This window comes from Dasypus novemcinctus, chromosome 7 (genome assembly GCF_030445035.2).
Source record: "Dasypus novemcinctus isolate mDasNov1 chromosome 7, mDasNov1.1.hap2, whole genome shotgun sequence".
In the NCBI taxonomy this organism is placed as follows: Eukaryota; Metazoa; Chordata; class Mammalia; order Cingulata; family Dasypodidae; genus Dasypus; species Dasypus novemcinctus.
This window is the reverse complement of record NC_080679.1, coordinates 32,959,252-32,983,174: the sequence shown is the minus strand read 5'-3', so window position 1 is coordinate 32,983,174 and position 23,923 is coordinate 32,959,252. Positions and strand designations below refer to the sequence as shown.

At 35.1% G+C, this 23,923-nt stretch overlaps 1 protein-coding gene across 9 annotated transcripts in view; it reads right to left on the bottom strand.

Annotated features, from left to right (window-relative positions):
* The window catches only part of ERBB4 (erb-b2 receptor tyrosine kinase 4), a 1,195,692-nt gene that overhangs the window by 187,423 nt on the left and 984,346 nt on the right, over window positions 1-23,923 (bottom strand). For all 9 annotated transcript variants that reach the window (XM_058300185.2, XM_058300187.2, XM_058300190.2 and 6 more), the window contains one exon: window positions 3,324-3,509. In XM_058300185.2, coding sequence (XP_058156168.1) covers window positions 3,324-3,509 — 186 coding nt within the window. The remainder of the gene's footprint in view (window positions 1-3,323; window positions 3,510-23,923) is intronic.

Here is a 23,923-nt window from a genome sequence, read left to right as displayed (position 1 = left end):
CTAACTGCCTAATTCACACCTCCAGTTTTATGTTCCATAAACTCCTTCAGTTTATCATGTCTAGAACGAAACACTTGATTTCCTCCTGCAGATACATTTACCCTTCAGCCTTCACTACCTCAGGAAATGGCAGTTTTAGTTTCCCAGGCTGCTGAAAGCTAATACCATGAAATGGATTAGCTTACAGTTAGGAGGCTGAGAAAAATACCCAAATCGAGGCATCATTAAGTTGATGCTTTCTTCACAGAGACTGGCTGCCACAAGGCAAGGCACATGATGGCATCTGCTGGTCTCTTCCTTCTCTTCATGGTTTTGTTGCTTTCAGCTTCTTGCTTTTGTGGCCTTTTCTCTGTTGTCTGAATTTCATTCTCTTATAAAGGACTCCAGTAAGAAGACTAGACCCACCCTGGGCCATGACTTAACTGAAGTAACCTCATCAAAAGGTCCTGCTTAGGGAATTGGATGTGGCTCAACTGACAGAACATCTGCCTACCATATAGGAAGTCCAGAGCTCGATACCAGGGCCTCCTGGCCTGTGTGGTGAGCTGGCCCATGTGTGGTGCTGCTGCATGCAATGAGCGCGATGCCATGCAGGGGTGTCCCCCACATAGGGGTGCCCCATGTGCAAGGAGTGCACCCCACAAGGAGAGTCACCCCATGCAAAAAAAGTGCAGCTTGCCCAGGAGTGGCACTACAGACATGGAGAGCTGATGTAGCAAGATGATGCAACAAAAAAGACAGATTTCTGGTGCCATCTGACAAGAAGGCAAGTGGACACAGAAGAACACACAGTGAATGAACACAGAAAGAAGACAATGACGGGGGCAGGGAGGAAGGGGAGAGAAATAAGTAAAAAAAATAAATCTTTTTTTTTTTTTTTAAAAAGATCCTGCTTAGAATAAGTTCCTGTGTAGGCACAGGAATGGATTAGCTTTCAAAACACTTCCAAACTACCATAGGCACCATTATACTCTACACTCTCATTACAACAGTTAGTCTCTCATGAAATGCTTTAATTTTTTGGTCAAAACTACGTCTTGATTCCATCAACTTTTATTTCCATTGCTTCCAGACTTCTAACTCATATCTTCATTTCCATTTTTTCATCCTCTCAACCTAACCTCCAACATAAACTGGCATTATCCCTTTAAAACACTAAAGTGGATTATGTCACTTTCACATCAAAATATTTCAATAACTCACTCTTTCACCTAAAATTAAATCCAAACTTCATGCTACACAGGGTTAACACATGCTTTTATCTTCTTAGGTATTTTAAGTGCCTAGCTAGCATAACTAGTAAAAAAACCACTTTTCACTCCCAAAATCATTTCATTTGGACAATAAAGTATATAGTCAGCCTATCTATAGGTCTATCTATAGGCTGACTATATTCTTTCCATAGCGAATGCCTCTCCCTCAGGACTCAGTGGGGCCTTTCTTTAAGGATCCTCTGTAATTATTTTCCTTCTAATCTGAACCACAGTATTTAGCCTTATACTTAATTGTTTAATTTGTTGAGTTAGGATGTAAAGAGAGAACCATGTCCATGTTCATGTCAAACCCATAGGCTCCAGGTAGCATAGTACCTGGCATATGACAGATACTTAACAAATATTTATTGAAGCATGGATGACCAGATAAGCTTGCCATTCAGTCAGGAAAATATATAAACAAATAGTGTAACATTTAAACAATATACTTATGTTCAAGACACCAATAACCAAAAGTAATACATAAGAGGAAGTGTTTACTTCAGCTTCCAGAGAAAGACTTTGACCAGGGAAGGCACCAGAAAGGGAAGAAGCCCACTGAGGGAGGGATGAGTGAAAGCATGTTGTGTGAATCAAGATGCTGTAAGACTCTAAAGAGAGGGAATGGCATTTGCAAAACCAAAAATGTATAAAGCAGCGTGGGCATTCAGGGAACTCTCGCATAAAGGTACATTCATGTTTTTAAACCCTAAGGACAAAACCTAAGCTATGTGGACTACTGAATGAAATAGAGAGCTAGAATATTTGAAGCTTAGCTTTGTTTTCATTTATAGTCCTCTGATGTCTTTTAGAATTTCTATTGCATATTTAGCTTACCTTATAAATTATAGAAGTTCTCAGATAAATCTATCAGCTTTTGAAGAATCACATCTTAAATTTCATTACTATAAAGAATTCTCTTTGCTGTGAGGGTAACACTTAATATTCACAAAATTATAATAAATGTTCCATAAAGAAACTATATTGAGTCTCAGGGTACCTAGAACTAAATTGGGCTTTTCCCTCATATAATTTTTTGGGGTTTGCATTTTAAGAATTAGCTCAAATTTCTGCTTTTGGAAATATACTTTTATTTATTCTTAGATAATAAAAAGAAACAGGCCAAAACAACTCAATTAACATTTTGCATTTATATATTACAATGCAATGATGAAAATATTTACAGAATTTATAGATAAGGAATTAAAAACACCTCATTTCAATTTATACAGATAAAGGAAATTTTCAAGAAAGATACTTGGAATTGAAAACCATGAAGAATTTCTTTGAATATTAAAAATATATATTGGAGTTTGTATACTTCAAGACATGAATTCTTTGGTCCCCAGAGTGCTTAAAAAGTTTGAGCCAAGATTTAAAGTTGGAAGAATTCACATAAAAACCCAGAATTTTGGCCCCTCTTGAAAAACTGGAAGATTAGACAGTCTGGTTTTATTCCCAAAAGCCACAGTCCCCTGGAGGGGGTTAATTGTTCTCTAATTCACCACAGAGTCCCCTCCCCTCATCATTCCTGGTATTGAGATCAAGACCACTTCTCTCAGGTGTATTACATGACTGAGTCTTGTGACAGATCAGAGAGAAACAACTATTAAAGCACTAAACATCAATTAAGAATTATTAAAATATCTAGGAAACTATTTAGAATTTGATAATTTTTAACACTGAGACTTGAACATACCAGCTATTTTGATAAAATCATCTAAAAATGGTAAACTTTTCTTTCTTTGTTTTTTGTTTGCTTGTTTTGGTAACTAGGCTATACCAAAACAAACAAGCAAATAAATATCCAGTATAACAATTTTTTCCCCTGACCGGCAAGCTATTTGTTTTGACATCTGTCAATACAACTGACCAGCACTATACTGTAACTCAAAAATATATAAATATAGTGTATTTTACCTGTGGTTTGTATGTTAGTAGTAACTTATTATATAACTTTCGATATACCAAATGTAATTTACTTTACTGAAAGATGTCCATATGCAAACTCTTCTAGATTAGGAGATAAACCCAGAAATGTCATTTCCATGTGAAATAATGAGCACTTACCTTAGCTATCTGAACACACCAGTTAAGCAGGAGCTGTGACCCAATGTTATCCTTGTGTTCGTGGACATAATCCAACAGGCAGCCATGGGGCATCAGCTGTGTAACCAGCTGGATGGTTGGGCTCAGACACACACCCAATAACCGGACTAGGTGTGGATGATCCATACTTGCCATGATCAGAGCTTCCTGTAAGAAATAAATGTAACGCCATCAATTCATTTCAAATTACCTTACAATCAAAGTGACTTGCACTATGCCAATGGTGCTGATAATGATTCTGAAAATGTACCTTCACCCAATTGAATCAATTAAAAATGAAAAGACATCCTAATTAATATAGCCTTAATGTAATTTAATTCTAATGAAATTTAATGAAAAACAAAGACTATACATTTGTTAAAATGAAGATATCATTGAATAACTGCTTATAAAATTAATAGCAATATTTTCTCTTTTGAAATATGGGCAGTATTATATTTTCTTTACTGCTAAATAAATTAAAATTGAACCCAAACTTACATTGTGGGCTTTTACACTTTGATCTTTATTTTTAGAGTGGAAATAATCTATACAAATGCAGTTATTGCAAGAACAAGGTGACCCACACTTAAGCCATTTGTTATTGGTGTGGAGTCAGCATGCCTACATAGGTATAGATTGTAAACACTGAGACTTATTTAAAAAAACATTATGCTCATTGTGACTTCATATAGAAGACTAAACTTTTTATATTTTCTGCATATTTTTTACTTTATTTAGTGTAATTTCATTTTAAAACTCACAGAATTCAAGAACTTGTCAGATTATAAAAAATGTAAAAATGTCTATTACAAAGTGAAACAAGTTTGACCATAAAGGATATGTTTAGGTACTATGATATGGTTTGATATGTGTTTTTTTTTTTCACAAGGAAAGTCAAATAAAACATTACTGATCTCTTATGAAAACAATGGTAAAAATTCGCGTTTAAAAACTTCATAACATCATCCATGTAGTATTACTGTCAATAATGTTAAACTTGAAAAATCACAAAAAAACCTAGACAAATCCATGTTGTAGGACATTCTGCAAAGTGGCCTAACCTCAGTAAAATGTCAATATTATGAGACAAAAAAGGGAGGAGAAATTATCTAGCTAATGTTCACTACAAAGACAGGACAATGCTAGATATTTGGCTCCTGGATTGGGAAAATTGGGGAGATCTGAAAATGGACTGTGTAGTATGTATTATTGTACTATTAATATTAAACATTTGTGAGTGATCACAGTATAGAGTTGTATAAAAGAATGTTATTTACTCTTCGGAGATCCTGAAATATTTACGGATGAAGAAGAATCTTGTGTCTGAACTTGCTTTCAATTGGTTTATCCTGAGAAAGAGAGAAAAAATATGTATATATGTATGCATGCTTGTGGCTATGTGTGTGTAGAGAGGGAGGGAGAGGGTATGCACATATGTGGCAAATTATTAATGATTAACATCTGTGTAAAAGCTATAAGAGTATTCATTATACTATTCTTGAACATTTTAAGTAGCTTTGAAAATTTTCAAAACAAAATATTGAGAACAGAAAAGGATGGCAAGCTTCTGGTCAAGAGGACATGACAAATTGAATACACACATTTATTTTCATTTCCTCTGAATTTCACTATACTGACAGTGTAGGAATTTAAAACAAAAGTAAGACAGACAAAGGCAGAGAATAGGGAATAGGAATAGAAACAGAAGAAGGAAGTAGTTTACTAGTGGTAACTGATTTAGCAAACACCAGACATCTGAAGCCAAACCTTGCAGTGTGGGAAAGTGAGAGGTAACCCAATTTACACACAAATGTCCACCATCAAAGGTTCAGTTCTCTCCTTTAGCACCACAGGCCTCAGTATTTGGGGGAGGAGGAACAGAAGAGGGGATGTTTGCAGCAAGATTGATACAAAGTGTCAAGGAAACATTTAGACTTCAGATCCTCTTTTCCGCTCTATCCTCAGAAGATAAACAAAAAGGAGGCAGACCTGGAGGATACCAGACACAATGGAAAGAGAAGTACTCTGAGAAAACGGAAGGATTATATATATTTATATATGGTAAAAATTGGAATCACCCTCCAGTTTCTTATCCTAAGTAGACCCATGAACAAAATTCTGAGGGAAAGAGGTGTGTTTTGTTGTTGTTTATTTTTTAAAATCTAGAATTTTGTATAGCAAGAGTTAAATTGAATGTATATGTCAAAGACATGTTCAAATATTCCAGGTCTTAAAATAATTTACCTTCCATGCTTCCTTTCTCTGTTAGATGTATTTATTCAAAAAACAAAAGGGAGGGGGAGGGAGTAGATCTGAGTACATTGAATCCACGAAACCAGGATCTACTATGAGAGATATTCTTGAATAAAAGCTGTATATCATTGCAGACTGAAGCAGAACATAATGCTCTGGGAAAGATGATCCTAGAAGATGGAATTATAGGATACCCAATAAGTTTAAAAAAGCATTGACAGAATATGTGTTTTCTAGCAGAGAATTGAACAAAGCAAATGTAAAAAGAAGAAATTAATTTGAGGTAAAGTACAAACATGTACAAAAAAAGGGAGTTGTGTTTATTACATAGCATAGCTGTGACTAGTTACATAATCATAACAATGTAAACATGAACTGTGGAAATAAAAAGAGCCACATGACTACATTAGAAAAGGGGGGAAGCGGTGAACTTCTGCAAGGTGGTGATGGGAAAGGAGTGAAAGCTACATTCCTGCTGTCATAGTGGAGATCAGTAAATGATGCTTAAAACAGAAAAATTAAGATTTGACAGTGTACATACATTACTCAGGCACAAGGAATTAGAAGAAATTGCTGAAAAGTTGAAAGTGATTGGTTTGGGCAGGGAAAATGGGTACAGGGAAAGGAGAGGAGGGTAGGAAAACACTGCTGTCTTTCATCATTGGCCTGTAGAAGTACTCGACTTTCATTATTATTATTTCAAGATATTTGGGAAGACATTTTCCACTTTTATTCCTCCACTACTATTTCAGAGGTGTTGAGCTCAGCTGAGTCTAAAGATTATTCACAATTACATGGTGTTTTTGATGGAGTATATGAACTTACTGGATCCAGAGTAAAGGAAAAGAGGGGCAATGTGGGCACATGCTTGAGGAAAGGAGTGATTCAAGGCCAAACAGAAGACTCAAGGTGATAAAATGGTCTGATGGATCACCCTAGCTTGAAGGAATTTTTGTGTTTGGGTTTTGTTTTTTTTTTTGTTTTTTTTTGAGCACTTGTGGGAAGAAACTGAAGTTGTTTTCCTGATGGGTTCCAAGTAGCTTATGTCCTCCAATTCCCCCTTCCTGAACTACCCCAGTGGATCATCTGAGACACAGAGAAGGGTGTGAGCATCAGCTTCTAAATTTTCTTGCTTAGCCCACCACTACTGTAGCATCTTGAGGACTGGCACCTCAGGGAGCACTGGAAATTATCACCCTGAGCAAGGACACTGGCCTCCTTGGGTGGTACCATTCAGCAAGGGCAGAGGTGGGCCTGAGCCCAGTGCCTCAGAAAGCTGAGAACCTCCACCTGGGGACAAGTGTTGATAGGGAATGACTCTGTAGATGCCCCAGGCTGACTGCAACGGGGAGACTGGTTTATGGGTACATAAGTAATGTCTATCCACTTCCAAAATATCTGGGGCAACTTCTTCGGAGGTTGGAGATTCTGCATAATAAGAAAAGACTGAAACTTGAGTTAATAATGTGGCCCCATCAGGATCCACAAAGTGGAAACATTTTGGTTTCGCTTACTGCATATTTCAGTGAACATTCTAAATGAATATAGCAAGTAATTATAAGAAGAGGACAGGCAAGAATGTACTTAAATTACCTATTATTTAACCTAGTATTAATTGCTTATATTCACACTGTAAACCAGAGGGTACTTTCACTGAAGTATATTATGCACACAAAGAAATACATACATATACACTAACAAATGAGCAAAACTACCTAATCAAATAAATATCTAACTTAATTAACAATCTATATCTAAAGTTAATACCTAATATCAAATTAATGTTAATGTTAATTAAGGTAGATATTTGATAGTAAACTTAAATATTTCTCACATGCATTAATTTTTCATGTGCATAACAATCACTTGGGGTGGTCATTACAAGTGCAGTTTCAGGTCTAGAAGTGGATCTTAGGAATCTGCATTTGTATAAACCTCCCCAGGTGAAGTTAAGATAGGAAATTGGCAACTCTGGTACATTTTCATGTCTCCATCAAATGTGTATCTATGACCTTGGCAAAAGCAATATGTAACAGTTGTTTGGTTCTTATTATAACCTTACAAAGCAAAGAGGTAGCATTCCAGCTGTAAAATGAGGGGGGCGGGGAAGCTTGAGTGAGATTATTGCCCCAAATCATAGCACTAGTAAGTAGCAGGATTAGTTTTAAGACTCAAGATTTCTGATTCCTATTGTAGAGTTATTTCTTATGACAGTAAAATTATCATCATTTGTACTTCAGTTCCATCAACACCTAGTACTGTAGGTACTTTTCTTGTTAACAAGAAGACATTCCAAAATACCTGACATTAGCCAATACCTGAATGAACTGGGTCGTCATAGTTTAGTTCCCAAAGACCAGCTACAATCAAACAATAAATTGTGCTTAAAGATAAACTGCTATTGCTTAAAATATGCTTTCAGAAATAGTCACAGAAAACATTTTTTCTCTGATTCACTGAGATTTGCATTTGATGCAGGCTATTTCTTCGAGTAAAGAAAATACTAAAACTTAAGGTGAAAGGTGGTTTTGGGGTTATTTCAGACTTCTTTTTCAGAATAAAATGTATAAACAGATTTTTTTTTCCTCTGCAACTCAGTGAGTAATGATAATTCCATTTTAAATATGCATATGAAAAGTTTACATGAGAGGAATGTAAAAAAGTCGCATGATAGTTCCCTTTAAAAAAATCTATCAGTAAGTCCTGGAAAAAAAGCTGGGTTTGTATTAAGGATAATTGCTCATCACACTACAAAGAGTATTTGAAACCAAATTGCAGTGTATTTGCATAATAGTTGCCTTTTTTTTTTTCGTTGAGAAAGAAAAAATGAACAAGACACTAATTGTAGGTTTTATTTTTTCATAAAGGAAATAGCAGATGGCTCTTTTGGGGTATAGGGGAATAAATAAAAAAAGGGAATGTAGATTCATTGAGTGATGAGTAGGACAGAAGGTAAAAAAAAAACAATATTTTAATCATGGAGTGTTGGATTTCAATAAATTACTCTGTGTTAAAAGTAATAATGTACTATTTTACCTAACTCTGTGTGGGGTCTCATGAAAGCAATTTTGGAATCTGTGCTGCTGTCACTTGAAAATTCTGTGGAAGGCCATTGCAATAAATAAAATTCGACAGATACATTATTTATTTTCAGACATAAAAGAAGTTTCTGCCTTTCGTTTCCTTTCTTGCCTTATAAATTTTTTCTTATAGGTGAATTAAGGAATTTTCTTATTGTACATGGGGAAAGAATGTAACAGATACTATACTGAAAACTATAAAGCAAAAGAATTTTCTTTATGATGAGGTCTGGTTTAAATAAGGACTTTTTTTTAAAACTACCAAGGGATGATCAGGGCATAGACAAAAAGCCCTGAAGCATGTGTATCTATCCATATGAGATTTGTATTTCTATTTTGGTCTGAAGGGAAGACACTTCGGTGTAATAATAAAAGTGAGCAATACCACTTGTCACATTAAGGTATCATTTTGCCTAGCCATCAGATGTTTATACCTTGCTACTTAAACTTGTTTTCTTACTTATTTGTGGTAGTGGTTTCACAAAAAGAAAAGGAAAACACACATATGGCCAGTGAAAGCTTATGGGCTATTTTGTTTTTTTTTTTAATGTTAACTTCAGCCAAACATTTACTATTCATCATGTCTAAGGATAATTAATTCAACACCCCTAGCTGTAAATGGAGGAAATCTCATTGCATCAGGGATAAGGAAGATAAAAGAGGGATAGAGGAAAAGAAAAGATGGACAATAATGTAGCCATATAAAACTGTGTTTAATGCAGTATTCAGAAGATTTGTAAGCACTTAAAATAAATGCTTCTACTAAAGATAGTGAGGATGATGGTGATGAAAAAAACAAAAAAAAATGATGGGAATGATGAAAAACAAAATAAAATTACAGGTCCATAATAATGTTTTACAAACCTGGTTTGCTACAAATGGTACCCAGATAATAAAAAAAAGGGAATCTCTATCTGTTACTTTGTGTCTACAATAACAATTTACTTGAGCAAGCAGGTGAACAGCATAAATTAATATGCTGTCAGTTTGAGTTTGTCTATCTTGCTCAGTGGCTTTAACACCCCTTTCCAATTTGGGGGATCATTTTTATCAACTTCAACAATCAAGATTATGACCTTTTTCTCCTCCATTCTACATCATTCCCTTTGGATAGCCATATTTCAGATTTAGATATTACTTAGAACTGCTAAACAATCAAAATCATTCTGAAGAATTTTACTTTCTGTGTTTTCTCCTTGTCCCCACCTTCTGGTTAAAGAGAATTTCCCTCCATTCTTACTATAATTTCCTGTCACTTTAGTTATAATTTATTTAATGAGGATCTGCTTTGGGCCTGGCACTATGAGTAAAGCTGTGTCTATATTATCATGTCTAACCTCATGAAGTTAACAGTCTAGGGTGAAAGGCAATTATTCAACAGGAAATCCAAATAAACCAAACCAAATATATAAATTAAGTATGTTGAAGATTATGAAGAAAATACACAGCGTAATGTGATAGGTAATAAAATGATGGTTACAGAGTTACTTTTGGATAAGGGTAGTCAGGAAAGAGACCTGAATTATGAGAAGAAGCCAGATATATAAATACCAGAAAAGAATATTCGAGATAAAGCAATGGTAAGAACAAAGACCTGACACATTTTAGAAACTCTCAGAAGGCTTATGTACCTAGAATGTAGCAAGAACTGGAGTGGCATGATATGAAATTTGAAAGACAGGTAGGGGCCAGAAAATGTAGGGCCTTGCAGTGCTGGGAAGAAGACTAGATTTATTCATAATCTTTTCTCTCTGTTATACTTTATTCACCTTCTATCCTAAGTTGAGCTCCAGTGTTAACTATTACAATAAAGCTTTTCCTGCCACCATATAATTTTCTCCCTGTTGATATTTCCATCTTGGTACTCTTTGACCAAAGGCAACTCCTGCCATCTTCATTCTCAAACTGAAATATGTTGTTAGAAGAGGGCATGGGGGAAGCGGACTTGGCCCAGTGGATAGGGCGTCAGCCTCCCACGTGGGAGGTCCGTGGTTCAAACCCCGGGCCTCCTTGACCCATGTGGAGCTGGCCCATGCGCAGTGCTGATGCGCGCAAGGAGTGCCGTGCCATGTAGGGGTATTCCTGTGCAGCGGCGCCCCACAGCAAGGAGTGCGTGCCGTAAGGAGAGCTGCCCAGCACGAAAGAAAGAGCTGCCCAGCACGAAAGAAAGCCTGCCCAAGAATTGTGCTGCACACACGGAGAGCTGACATAAGATGGACACAACAAAAAGAAACCCAGATTCCTGGTATCGCTGACAACAACAGAAGTGAACAAAGAACATGCAGCAAATGGACACAGAGAGCAGACAACTGGGGCAGGGCGGGGAAGGGGAGAGAAATAAATAAAATAAATCTTTTTTTTTTAAAAGGCATGAATTTATAGGGATTTGTCCTAAGTCTCCTGAGCTGGTCCTATAAACATAGCCTTATGTTGTTTTTCTTATTGACTCCTTATTACATTTACTCAAACCTCTATCTCTAGAAGAAGAAAAAAATCTATATGTTCACAAGTTTTGCTCAGTAAAATATAATTTTGACATCATTCCATTCTGTTCTCTTAAATCATTTTACTATCATTTATCTAATGTATAATTCACCTTCACTCCATATTGGCACCCTCCCTGAATTTACATCTGTTTAGGTGCCTCCATTCTGAAAATGGAATTCAATTTTGCCACATCTCTATTTTGGGAATATTTTCTATTCCCACTTTGACTATTTTTTTAAATCATCATTCAGTACTTCGAACTCTGATTTTCTTACATCTTTCACCGTTGTAAATAATATCTGAATCTAAGATATGGCCACCTAATGAGAAATTATATAGAAAAAATGCTAACTCCAAAGGTCAGAAGGGTCATAATCTTGGTTTTGGAAGTCCAAATGCTTTTGTGAATTCTCACTAATTAAGTGACTCTTGAAAAACTCACCAATACCCACTTCTACTCAAACTCAACAGGTCTCCCTGGCCCCTCCAATTTTACTGACATTTCTGCAATGTTTGACGTCACTGACCACCCTGCTTTTTCAAAATCTGTCTGTGGCTGATGTTAATATTTTACTCAATCCCAATTCTTCAGTCTCTACGTGCTCTTGTTTCAACTATTGGCACCTGGTTCTCTCCACCCCCCCCCCCCCCCCCCCCCCCCGCCCCCCCTGCATCTCTTAAATGTGGAAATGATATTGTGGGTAGTTTGAGATAATTTCATAATTTCATGACTCCCAAAAAGAAAAAAAAGATTATATTTGTAAACTAATCTATACTCTGGGTGTGATACATTTTGATTGCATCAAATTCAGTTGAGGGGCCTTTGAGTAGATTACCTGTTACGACCAGAGTTTTTTTAACAGACTGTGTCACTAAGGCTTGACTCAGGTTGGGGCCCTGCCCCTTGCAGGGTCTGATATAAACAGATACTCAAGATACATGGAAGAAAGAAATTTTTCATTTTTGATTCAGCCATGAGAAAGAAAGGAGAAAGATCAAACAGCTAAAGCCCCTAGCAGAGGTGAACCATGTTGCCTGATGGTTTACAGCTGACCTTGGGAAAAGAGCAGAGACTGATACAGGAAGCCCTGAGAGACGAGCCCTACGCCAGCCTGCAGCTGAAATCAGGAGGAAGGTGGGCCTAAAGAGTTGGAGGAAGCCCAGAGGGGAAGGCAGAAACAGGCAGAGATCAGGAACCACCTTGCTTCAACACATAGCAGCTGACTTTGGTGAAAAAGCAACCTTGAGTTGGGCTTTTCACGACCTTGAAACTATAAGCTTTTACCCCAGCTAAATACCTTTTATAAAATTCAATAGATTTCTGGTACTTTGCATTAGCAACCCTTTGGCTGACTAATGCAGCTCCATGGCTTTGACCCTAACATTCTTTTCTTTGGTCTGTAATCTCCTGCATCCATGTAGATTTGTTCTTCAACCTCCCAGAGAGAGAAATATTTTGTAAATTTAAGAAATATAATAGAGTTGTCAAAAAACCATGGAATCAGCTCTAAACTCTGTGGTTTTTCATGGCTAGTTTTATCAGAAGCAGTGTAAACAGCACTTTTTTTCCCCTCAAGATCGAAAATAAAAACTATTAATGCCATGTCTAAAATACGTTTGCCTTCCCAAATGGGAGAATTATGCTGTGCCCATATTCTTGGTTTTCTCATCCACCCCTGTATTTTCAACTGTCATCTAAGTAGGAACTACTAGGACTTTCTATATGTTTACATCATATGTCATAACACCAATTCCATTTTCTTAGTGCTACTTGTTAACTATCTGCCATCTCCAATGGTTTAACTGAATATAGCAATAGTATTCAACCATATTTATTGGTCTGTCACCAAATCATTGTAGAGTGTTTGGCTCATAGTAAGGATGTGATATAATTATAAAATTTCATAAATAAATGAACAGAATCGTTATATAGCTTCCCTTCTTTGTCTCCTCTATCCAACCATCAACCCGCATTTTGAAAGCCTTCTACTCATCTTGACACAGACATCCTACTGGACTTCAAATTTAAGACACAAAGTAAATTATTCCCCAAACTAGCTCACCTGCCACACTTTACTAGTTTTTGTAAATTGCAAAACATTTTCTTGCTTGGCTTAAAAATCTTAGATTCATATTTGGCATTCTCTATTACATTATTTTCCATTCTTCTTCATATGTAATAATTTGCCAAGTGCTACTAATTGTTTATCCCAATGAAGCTTGAATCTTCATTCTTCTGTGTATTTTCATTCTGAGTCCTAAATATTCAGGTTCATATTGTTCTTGTAAAAGTCTGCTTATTTTTTTGCCTTAACTCCAGTCTTTTTTTTTTTTGTTATAACCTACCAAAATAAAATCCTTGGGATTTCTTGGAGTGTCACATAGAGAACCCTAGCATTGCTTGGTGTAGGCTAAATTATGTAGACCAGTAAACACATGTTCTTAATCTTAATCTGTATCCTTGTGGGTGTGAACATCTTGTAAATAGAACCTTTCAAAGGTGTTATATTCTGTTAAGGTATGGCCAACTGATTAAGGGTAGGCCTTAATCTGGATTAATGGAGGCCTTATAAAAAGAACCTGGAAATCACAGAAACCAGAAACAGAGAATATTACCATGTGACTGCAGACAGAAATGCAAACCAAGAAATCCCAAGGATTATCAACAGCCAGCACAAGAACACTAGACTCTTTGGGGAGAGAGCAAGCCCTGTTGATATATTGATGTTATATTTCTTCTAGCCTTAAAACTATGAGTCAATAAATCCCCATTTTTGAAGCCATTATGTGCTATTTGTGAAAACAACTCACAAACTATGACATTGCATATACTCAATTTGTTCGATTGCATTTGATGTGCTGAAAATTGTGATAAATTTTTGAATAAAGAAATTTAGATTATGCACACACTTGTGACACTAGTGATCTGTGTGATTAGCCTGGAGATTTCTCTTTGCCTCTCCAAATCTACTCTCCACCCTTCTTTACCCTGCCATGAGCCCACCAAGTTGAACCAAATGGATGATGACAACAGGCTACCTTGACCCTGGCTCTCAGCCGGGTTCAGTCAACAAAAGGCAACAGCAGAATATTAAAGGGAGAAGAAAAGTGAGGTTGGTATTATTTCCTCAGTCTCCTGCCTGCTTTCCTGCAGTATTCTTCCAAAGGTCATGGCTGCTGTCAGTTCAGGGTAACACTCTCCCTGCTCTTTCAAGGCCAGTAGGTCAGTGTTGCTGTTACTAGACTTGGACCTACTCAACAAAGTTTGTTGGTATCCCTCATTTCTGCTCATAACTTCATAAAGAGCCCCTTTGCTAAAGTCTCCCTATTTACCCCAAATTAGGGTGCCACCTGTTTCCTGCTAGGATTTTTCCTATTCAGTGATCTGAACAAGTCACTTACCCTTATTCGTAAAACAAGAGACTAGGTCACTAATGGTAAATATATTGTATTCCTGCCACCAACTTCCCCCTGTCCTCCATACCAGATATTGCTAATCAGTCAATGTGGTAGCGCGATAAGAGCTCCCAAAGAAATGTCTACATCCTAATCCCAGGAATCTGTGGTTGATAACTTTTATGGACAAACAGTCTGTGCAAATGTGATTTAAGTTAAGGCTCCTGAGATGAGGAGATTATTCTGGAATATCCAAGTGGGCCTTAAATGCCGTTATAAGTATCCTTATAAGAGAGAGACAGAGGAAGATTTTACAGACCAAAGAGGTGAAGGCAATGTGAGGACAAGGGCAGAGATTAGAGTGATGTAGCCACAAGCCAAGGAACAACAGCAGCCACCAGAAGCTGCAAGAGCCAAGGAATGGATTCTCTCCTAGAGCCTCTGGAAGGGAATGCTGCCCTGTCAACAATTTGATTTCAGACTTCTGGCTTCCAAATTATGAAGTAATATTTCTGTTTGTTTAAAACAACAAGTCATGGCAATTTGTTACAGCAGCCACAGTAAACTAACCCAATCCCTATATTTTTTCCCTTCCTGACCTTGCTGAGAATGCAAAAGCATCCTCAACATAATTCTTTAGGCAGCAAGGACCAATATTTTGGGAGGTGAGGGTGAGATTAAACATTGTTGCTTTCCTTTTATTTTAAAAATTGATGTTGCGATAACACTTGTTTTGTTTGGATATACTATGGTAGTCTAATCTAAATGATACAGGTACTTTTAATTCATTCAGAAATTAACATGTATATGTAATAGCTAAGTGATATAGTGTAGGCAACGAGCTTATCACAGTGCCTAGGAGGCATTTAAAATGTTAGTTATTATTACATTTTTATAACAATTATATCTAAAGGGAATGAAATTAAAAAGTAAAGTCATGGCTGAGAGTCTAGGAATAATCTGCAGCTACAGGGTGAATGAGTGGTCAGTCTGATCTTTTAAAGTACAACAGAAACTTAGAATATGAAGCAGGAAAACTGACAAAAAAATAAACCTTTTATGTTTCTATCAGCACTTTATAAGCTATTCTTTTCTTACTTAAACCCATGATGACATGAAAAAATCTCTTCTTACCATCAATATACAGTAATCATAAAGAGTTGTGAGATTGACAAAAGTAGCTTCTCAAATTATAAGAAACCACCAAGGACCACATAAATTTGTTCTTTAACAAATAAGTTATCATAATAGCAGCAATAATAATAAAGAGTAAAAGGAATTAAAGTAGATAATACAAACAAAGCAGTGCTGTAGTTAGGGCAGAGGCATTTTGTGACCTAATGATTAAAGTTTAGCCAAATTACAGAAAGAGATACAGAGGTGTCTGCAATTCACCTTTCACAACTGACATAGAAGAATAAATCCAGTAATGTCCAACATAGGCCTTATAAAGCAGGAAAGCACAAACACACCAGAACTAGAATAAATCATTCCAGGCTATAGGTTCTAATATTCAGGAGGAAGGAATAATTATTAACATCAGAATAATGCTTATTGCTTTCATTTTTTCCTTCTCTATATGAAAATGAATTTCTATAAGCATTATTTAAACTGTTTATTTCACCAATAGCTTTCTAGTTCTTAGTAAACATACTTGTGGTCCACCTCAAATCACAAAGAATTCCATCAGATCATAGAAATCACTATATTTTGTTGATTTGTGTCTGTGGAAATGCTATTCATTTTACAAATCAACTCATCTAATTTTCAGAATAATCTTGTCCTGCATGTATTTGTATGCTCAGTTAACTGTTAAGGAGACAAGCTTTAAAATGTTAAGCCGTTCTAAAGTTATTAAGTGCCCAAGCTGGGATGTGAACCTGTTTCTCATTGCATCCACTGCCAAAACTTTCCACCATGTTATCTATGCTAGTTATTCTGTCAGCTAGGTGACCTGGAAGACCCATTGATTGTGTGATCCTCCTCCTAGGTTATTATCCTAATTGGAACTATGTCTTAGAGGAGCAACCCCTTAATGGAATCTTTACGAAATACCTTTATGATAGTAGTAACTATCCTTTTTGAACACATTAAGTGAGCTCAATTTTTGTTCACTTCTTAAAACTAATCTTCCAATTACTATTGCCAAATAGTATCTGCAAATTATACATTTTTTGAGAGCAGGGGCTAAGATTTACTCATGTCTTTCCTCTCTTTTATGTACTCAGGAATTTGAGTCTCGGACTACTCAACCAATATTTTTTTCATTAAATTTGACTTAAAATAGTTCAGGGTCTGGTCATTTTGGTCATAGATCTTATGTAGTTTAATCATTTAGGAATTTATCACTTGATAGTTAATATAAATTTGGAAATTAATATTTGATTTTGTTTTCCTTCATACTACATCTTTAAAGGAAGATATTATTGTGTTTGTAATCTACAAGAATAATCTCAAATAATTAATTACATCTATACTAGCAGCATGTAACAATATATTAAAAAAATTAGGGGACTCTTCCCTTAATACCTAATAAAATATTTCAAATATACCCCTGGTGAAGGAGCAGGCAGAATTGTGCTTTTTATGACTCATCTAAGATAAAATAATGAGTGACTTTAATTAAGTCTCCTATATTTTTCACTTACTAGTCTCATGCTTATATGGAAAAATTCGTTTATAGAAATTGTCCTATCACTAATTTATTTCTTATCTCCTCTATTTTATAATTAACCTAATTATTAGTATCAGATATATTAAATTCGAAACCATGATTTATATGCATGATCTTATATTAAAAATTCATGTAATATCATTTAAATATTCTATACCAATCCTGATATGAAGGGCATTCAGTTACAGGTAATCACAACTAGTAAAAACCTGCATTAATGTTATTTACACTTTTATGTTTTTAATATAGTAGCAGTAAATAACATTACTACCCACTCAGGCAAAAGGCATCATAATAAACCGTGAAGAAAATTTATGATATCACAAAAGACCCCAGCTGCTAATGCCTTTGCTCCAGGAGGCTGTGAGTCAACAGAATGTACGGCTTTATGTCTAGACACACACTGTGAGGGGGTGAGAAAGCATCAGTGGGAAAATGAAAAGAATCTCTGCAAGCTGTTATCCAATCTTGATGTGGTATTTGAAAACAGGCACTGGGAATTAGTCAGTATTTTAGAGATGGAATGGTATCTCTGATGTCTGTGATGGCTGCTCTAGGAAAGCTCAATGCATGGTCATTATCTTCATCATCACCTTCTTCCAACAATATTTCAGGACACTATAATGGCTGTTTTGTTATATATTATCTTATTAATAACTGAATTGTAGTTTGGGAATATTCTTAGGGAAGACCTAGTGACTCTTTCATGAATTATTTCATTAACAATATTGACTGAGGGCTACAACAAGCACTCAATAAGGGTACAAAAATTAAAATATACATATTCTACTTATAAGTAGTTAATATTCAAGTAAAATCCTCAAAATTTACTTAAAAATAGGACATGGACGTTAATAGTTGTGATAAATATTTATGATGTAAGTGTCTTAAAATAGGTCCAGACAAAATAGTAAAGAAAACATTGAAGGAAGAGACAACCTTCTAGCAGAAAATTTGAGTGCAGGAAAGCCCAGTTAAAGCTTTGTCAAGAGTGGCAAGAGCACTACAAGAAAAAAGAAAAAATAATGTGTCAGGCAATGTGGTGTTTCTTACAAAGTTTGCCCTGTCTTTTACTAGTTGTGTGATATAAAGCAAATATTCACCCCCGCAAAACCTCAGTTTCCTCGGCTATAAAAAGTGGAATCAATAACACCAATCTTGTGGAAACAAAAATATAATATATGTGAAAGGGTTCAGGTTCTGGTACATAACAGTTATCCAATATAATTAGCTTCTTAAATTAAAATTAATTTTTCTTAATTTCTAAAACTAAGAAAGTGGAGAAGTTTGGTCTGTATAGGGAACATTATGGAACATGAGGGACACAGTGGGGCACAGTAAGGTGTAAAACTGGAAAGGCAGATTGGTATGAGGACTGGGTGGAGTTTAAATGAGAGGCTAACGTTTGGATTTCATTCCAAGCAAAATGAGGATAAATGGAATATTTTTGACTAAGAAATGAATATAATGAAACAAATCTAGCAGCACTATCCCCAGGCAGGACAGCCACTCGGTTAAATCATAGGAGAAAAGCCTATCCAAGAGATAGGCTGGAAAGCTACTGCCCTAGAATAAGGTAAACGGATCCTAGGGCAGACACTGCAACCTGCAGAATCTGAATTGAAAGCCTACCTTGCCAGAGGCATGCACTTTTTAAAGGACCTCAAGGATGTATCCTGTAGCCTCTGGGGGTTTTCTACTTCAACTCCCTTTCTTATGCTTCATTGAATAACAGAGCATTTTGAGGAATTTTGATTTGTTAATGACAAAACCTGATAGGCAAGTCAGGATAAAAATGTTTCCTACTCTTTTTGGATAGAGAGATTCTTTTTTAACCCTCTCTGCAGTGGGAAAATGTCTTTCCCTCTAAAATAAGTAGTTTGCTTCTCATCATCCCTCTTTCTTCCAGTCATTTTCAAAACTAGTAGTATAGTCTACACAACCGATCTAACCACTGTGGCTGCACATTTCCCCCCCCATCAAACTGCATTTTAGTGTTGTCAGTCTGTCCTATTACTTTGTTCATATGTATCCTCTGCCTACCACAGGTGTAACAATCATTTGACGATTCTGTTATACAATTCTGAAAATGGCAAAAGAAGTTACAGTATTCAGTGGTCAAAGTAATATCTAATAATGACTTGGTCCTTTAGAGATGCATAGAGGGAAAGTTTTTCAAGGGTAGGTGAGTCATTTTTCTCTGTGGTCTCTATTAATTACCGTTTTGTTGTTGTTCTTGCCCCACATGTGATAATGACTTTTCTCTGTGGTCTCTATTAATTGCTGTTTTGTTGTTGTTCTTGCCCCACATGTGGCCTATAATAAACTTGAAAGCGATATTACTACTTTTTCTACTGTTATGTCCTTTATGATATCATAGATTTCAGAATTTTTAAAGTTCCTTTGCAAATTTTAGCTAATTTTAAGGCTCTGATGGTCATGATAGAAGTCTTACCTCTAGGAATGAGGTTGGAATGAAATGAAACCAACATACAAGCTTAAATATCAGATCAGTTTTAGAGTTAAAAAATTAAAAATTTAAAGTCACTAGCCATGTTCATGAAAATTTTGGATTATTAGAAAATGTTTCTGCAGCATTTCAACTCTCAGAAATTTTTTGCTTCTGTCTGTTTCATCAGAAGAACCAGAAAATTATTTGTAACATATTAAATAGGTTGCTTTGACTAAAAGCCAAAGAATTAATATGTTCAGAGCAATAATTCAACAAATCAAATGGTATGCAAAATCCACTAGTAAAAAATAAATTCTTCAGTTTTTACATATTTTGATTGAAATCCATATAGTTCAAAATTCACAGATATGTTAAGGCATGTACTGGAACACCAGAACCTAATTTTATTTCAATTTTTTAAAATTATAGCATAGAGGATGCAAGTATTTGAATGTTCTCCAAAACCATTTCAGTGATTTGTGAGTTGAAACTAGGCAATTAAATGTTAAGAATGATTACAGAAGCAATGTACTTGAGAATATCTGCAATACCAGTATAGCATTAAAGTGATTTTTAAAATTAAGACATTTTTGAATTTCTAATAGATTTTCTTTTGCAAATGTAAAACAAATATTTAAATACTTCATTTAGTAGTTATTGGGTGACTTTAAATGGCTTTGAAAATATCTACAGAATATTCTGGCTATGAGCTAAGAGTTTCTAATGGCACAGTGTGTTTTTTTAGAGAAACAGCAAATAATGAGATTCATTTCATCAACAAACAAATATTTCCTGAACAACTAATGTTTCCAATCATATTTAAAAGGAGAGATCAATTGCATATCAGATGACAATCAAAAGCAATTTTTTAACCTATTATTTTTCAGTGTCAACAGCAAATTAAAAATCATTTATATAGTGTTTATGATGTGGCAATTTTAAGTAGTACCACTGGCTTGTAGAAATGTTGACAGTAACAAATTTTTATAATTTTTCTTAATATTTCAAAACTAACTATGATATACAAAAACAATAGCCAAACACATCTATAAAATATTTTTGTAAAATCAGTTTAAAATTATTTATATACCCAAGATTCTTAGAAGAGTAAAATCAATGATCTATCCTTGAAAATTACTTCTCTATTTTTAATGGAGTTATATTTCCTAGTAGAAATTCAATTTAAATTATATTAAAATGTCCTTATGAAAAAGTTAATGTATAGAGATTATTTGTAACCTAAATATCTGTAAGACTGAATTATATAATCCTTTAAAAGAAAAAGTGAAAGGAAAAAAATATTTTCTGTAGATATGATGTTAATATAAACAATGTCATTGGTGAAGAAAAAGATTAGAGAAGAGTAACACATGATTTTTGTTGATTATATAATTAGCAATTTTTTCTATTTGTTGATGGATTATAGAGGTTCAGTAGAAATAAGAAGGAAATTGTTCTTTTGATTTTGCCCCCTAGGTTTTTTTTTTTAATAATGGAATTCAATCAGTTTAAAAGGCAATTTTAACTTCTATTTTTAATTTGGCTATGAATTTCCTTGAGAAGAATAAAATAATATGTAGTAGGACAAGAGAGATAGTATATGAGATACTCTCTTTTTCCCATTAATTTGAAAGTAATTGGAATCGCAAAAGCCTTGTCCATTGTGCATGAATGAACTGCCTCAAGGAAGATGCAATAAAAAATGGATATGTTTTCAACACATCAACAGAGGTGGCATTTTAAATTTGAGTGCACCTGCAAAATGAAACATTTCCTTGGTTTTGTTAAATCTATAGGCTTAAAAGTAAATTACAGGCTTCTGCTGAGACTTTTTTTTTTTTTAAGGTACTGGGTGCCAGGGATTGAACCTGGGACCTTGTATATAGGAAACCGGTGCTCAACCACTGAGCCACATCGGCTTCCAACCTGTTTTTATTCATTTGTTTACTTGTTGTTTGCTTTTGTTTTTAGGAGATACCAGAGTGTGAACCCAGGACCTCCCATGTGGGAAGCAGGCACTCAACTGCCTGGGCCACATCTGCTCCCCAGTCTTTTTAAATATATAGGAATTTGCTGTTTTTTGTTCACATTTCATAGGTGCATATATAACATATTTGATATAGATTTGCAATTCATTGATACATAATCATTTGTAGATTTGAAGATAAATGTGCTCTTCAAAAACATGAAAGTGGAGTAACAATAGATTTAGTAGAGTCATACATATAATAAATCTCCGGATTCATATTTAGCATATATTATTCCAATTATGATAAGCCTCTGTAGATTTTAATGGAGCAACTTTATTTAATATTTATTTTCTTTACCATAAGAATGGCAGTGGTAGTTTATGATCCACAATATATGTCAAGAGATAATTTGAGCACAGGATTAATTTTCTGTATTACTGAATTTTAAACTTTTGCTCAAGACTTTGGCAAATAATGATTAAAATGATGTGTGAATAAGAAACATGAAAAAGTATTTTATGTCTAATCACTCACACAGGAAAAAATGGACCAAAGGATAAATGTATCCTTTGACTGAAATACATATGTATGCAAATACATGGTACATGGTATACATGATGCATGGAAATGTGTTTGTGTATATATATCCATATCCTCGTCTATATTAAATTATAGGAAATCCACTTATTATTTCACTTTTCCTCATGATAAAACATATGGACAGATCCATTTATATTTTCTTCTTAATCTTTTATCTGTACTTTATTTGTCTCTGGTTTATAGGTTATTATCACCAAATGAAACGAAATTTTATTCACTATTATATTCACATTAATATAATGTATTTATAAAAATTACAAAGATTAGGTAATAAGTCAAGCCTAAATACTTACTTATAGAACCATTAAGAAATGAAAGGACTCACTTGGGTGTAGAAAGAGTTCAATTCTATGAAAATAAGCCACTTAAGGGAGTGTGTCCTGAACTTTTATGATTAAATAAAATTAATGTATTAACAGAGCATCAACATTAATTTATTCACAATTCATAGCATATATAAGGACAATGGCCACTGGGGATTTACAATAAAAATTGGAAATATATTAAGTTATATGTTTAAATATTATTTATTAAATTCAATATATTTTTAAAAATTTCAAAGCATTTTACAAGTATTGACAAAAAGCCTCAATGCAAACATATACTATAGTATTGTGAATAAGTTGAGAAATAAAGCATTTGAACAAATAACATCTAAGAAAATCATAAAAAAGAAGTAGTATCTAAGTGTCAAGTAAGCACAAATGCCTAACCATCATATATTCAGGCCCAGCCTCTCTATTCTCAAACTCTTATTGAATATTATTACTATTGTAATGGAAAAATCATTCCAAAAGAAAAGGAGGGTGTAATTAAAGCCAACTTTCAGTCTGTGCCATTCAAAAGTGAACTTCGTACTTCCAGTCATAAAAAAGTGGCAGCATAAGATGCCCCAAAATGCTGTTACCCACAGAGAGTTTAAGCAACAAGCAAAAAATGACAGAACTATCTTCCTCAAAACTCCAGAAAATAGTTTAGGGATTAAGTTAACTGGGAAAATCCTGAATTAAGAAGACACAACTTTAAAAAAGTAGAAGAAGCTTGTGATGCCCTTACTACTCTCTCCCCAACAGAGTATAGTACCAGGCTACACACACATTTTAGATCACTGGCCCCGTTCCAGGGGGAGCAGAGGGACACCTATGTGCATCTGGGATGCCAGTATGTCAGTGCCACTCTATCAGGTAGCAACCTTGTGGGGAGATGGAATGTCCGCTTCCCTCTCTCACCTCTTATTAGTATAGATTGCTGGGCTGAACTGGCCAGCAACCCAAACCTTTCAGGTGGAGAAACAGTAAAATGGACAATAAGCTGTCTAACCTGTATTTACACATGTAGGTTATAGTCGAGTTTATTATTAGCAGTACCTGTTCACATTATACCCATTACTTATGCCACAAAAATGTGCTGATCTCTCTATGAACACTCCCCCCCGCCCCCAATGTATTTCCCTATATAAAGCTGTAGTCCCCGAGATGTGGTGAGGCAGCTCCCAGCCAGCCACCACCAGATCCTGTAAGTATTAAAGGCTTGTCTACTCCTGCTGACCTCCCGTGTGGTTTCTGTGGAAAATCAAAACATTCAGTCAACCTCCCTGGGCTTGACCTCCTGCATACAAACCTGAATGACTGAACCAAGAAATTCATTTCTGACTAGTCCTCTCAGAA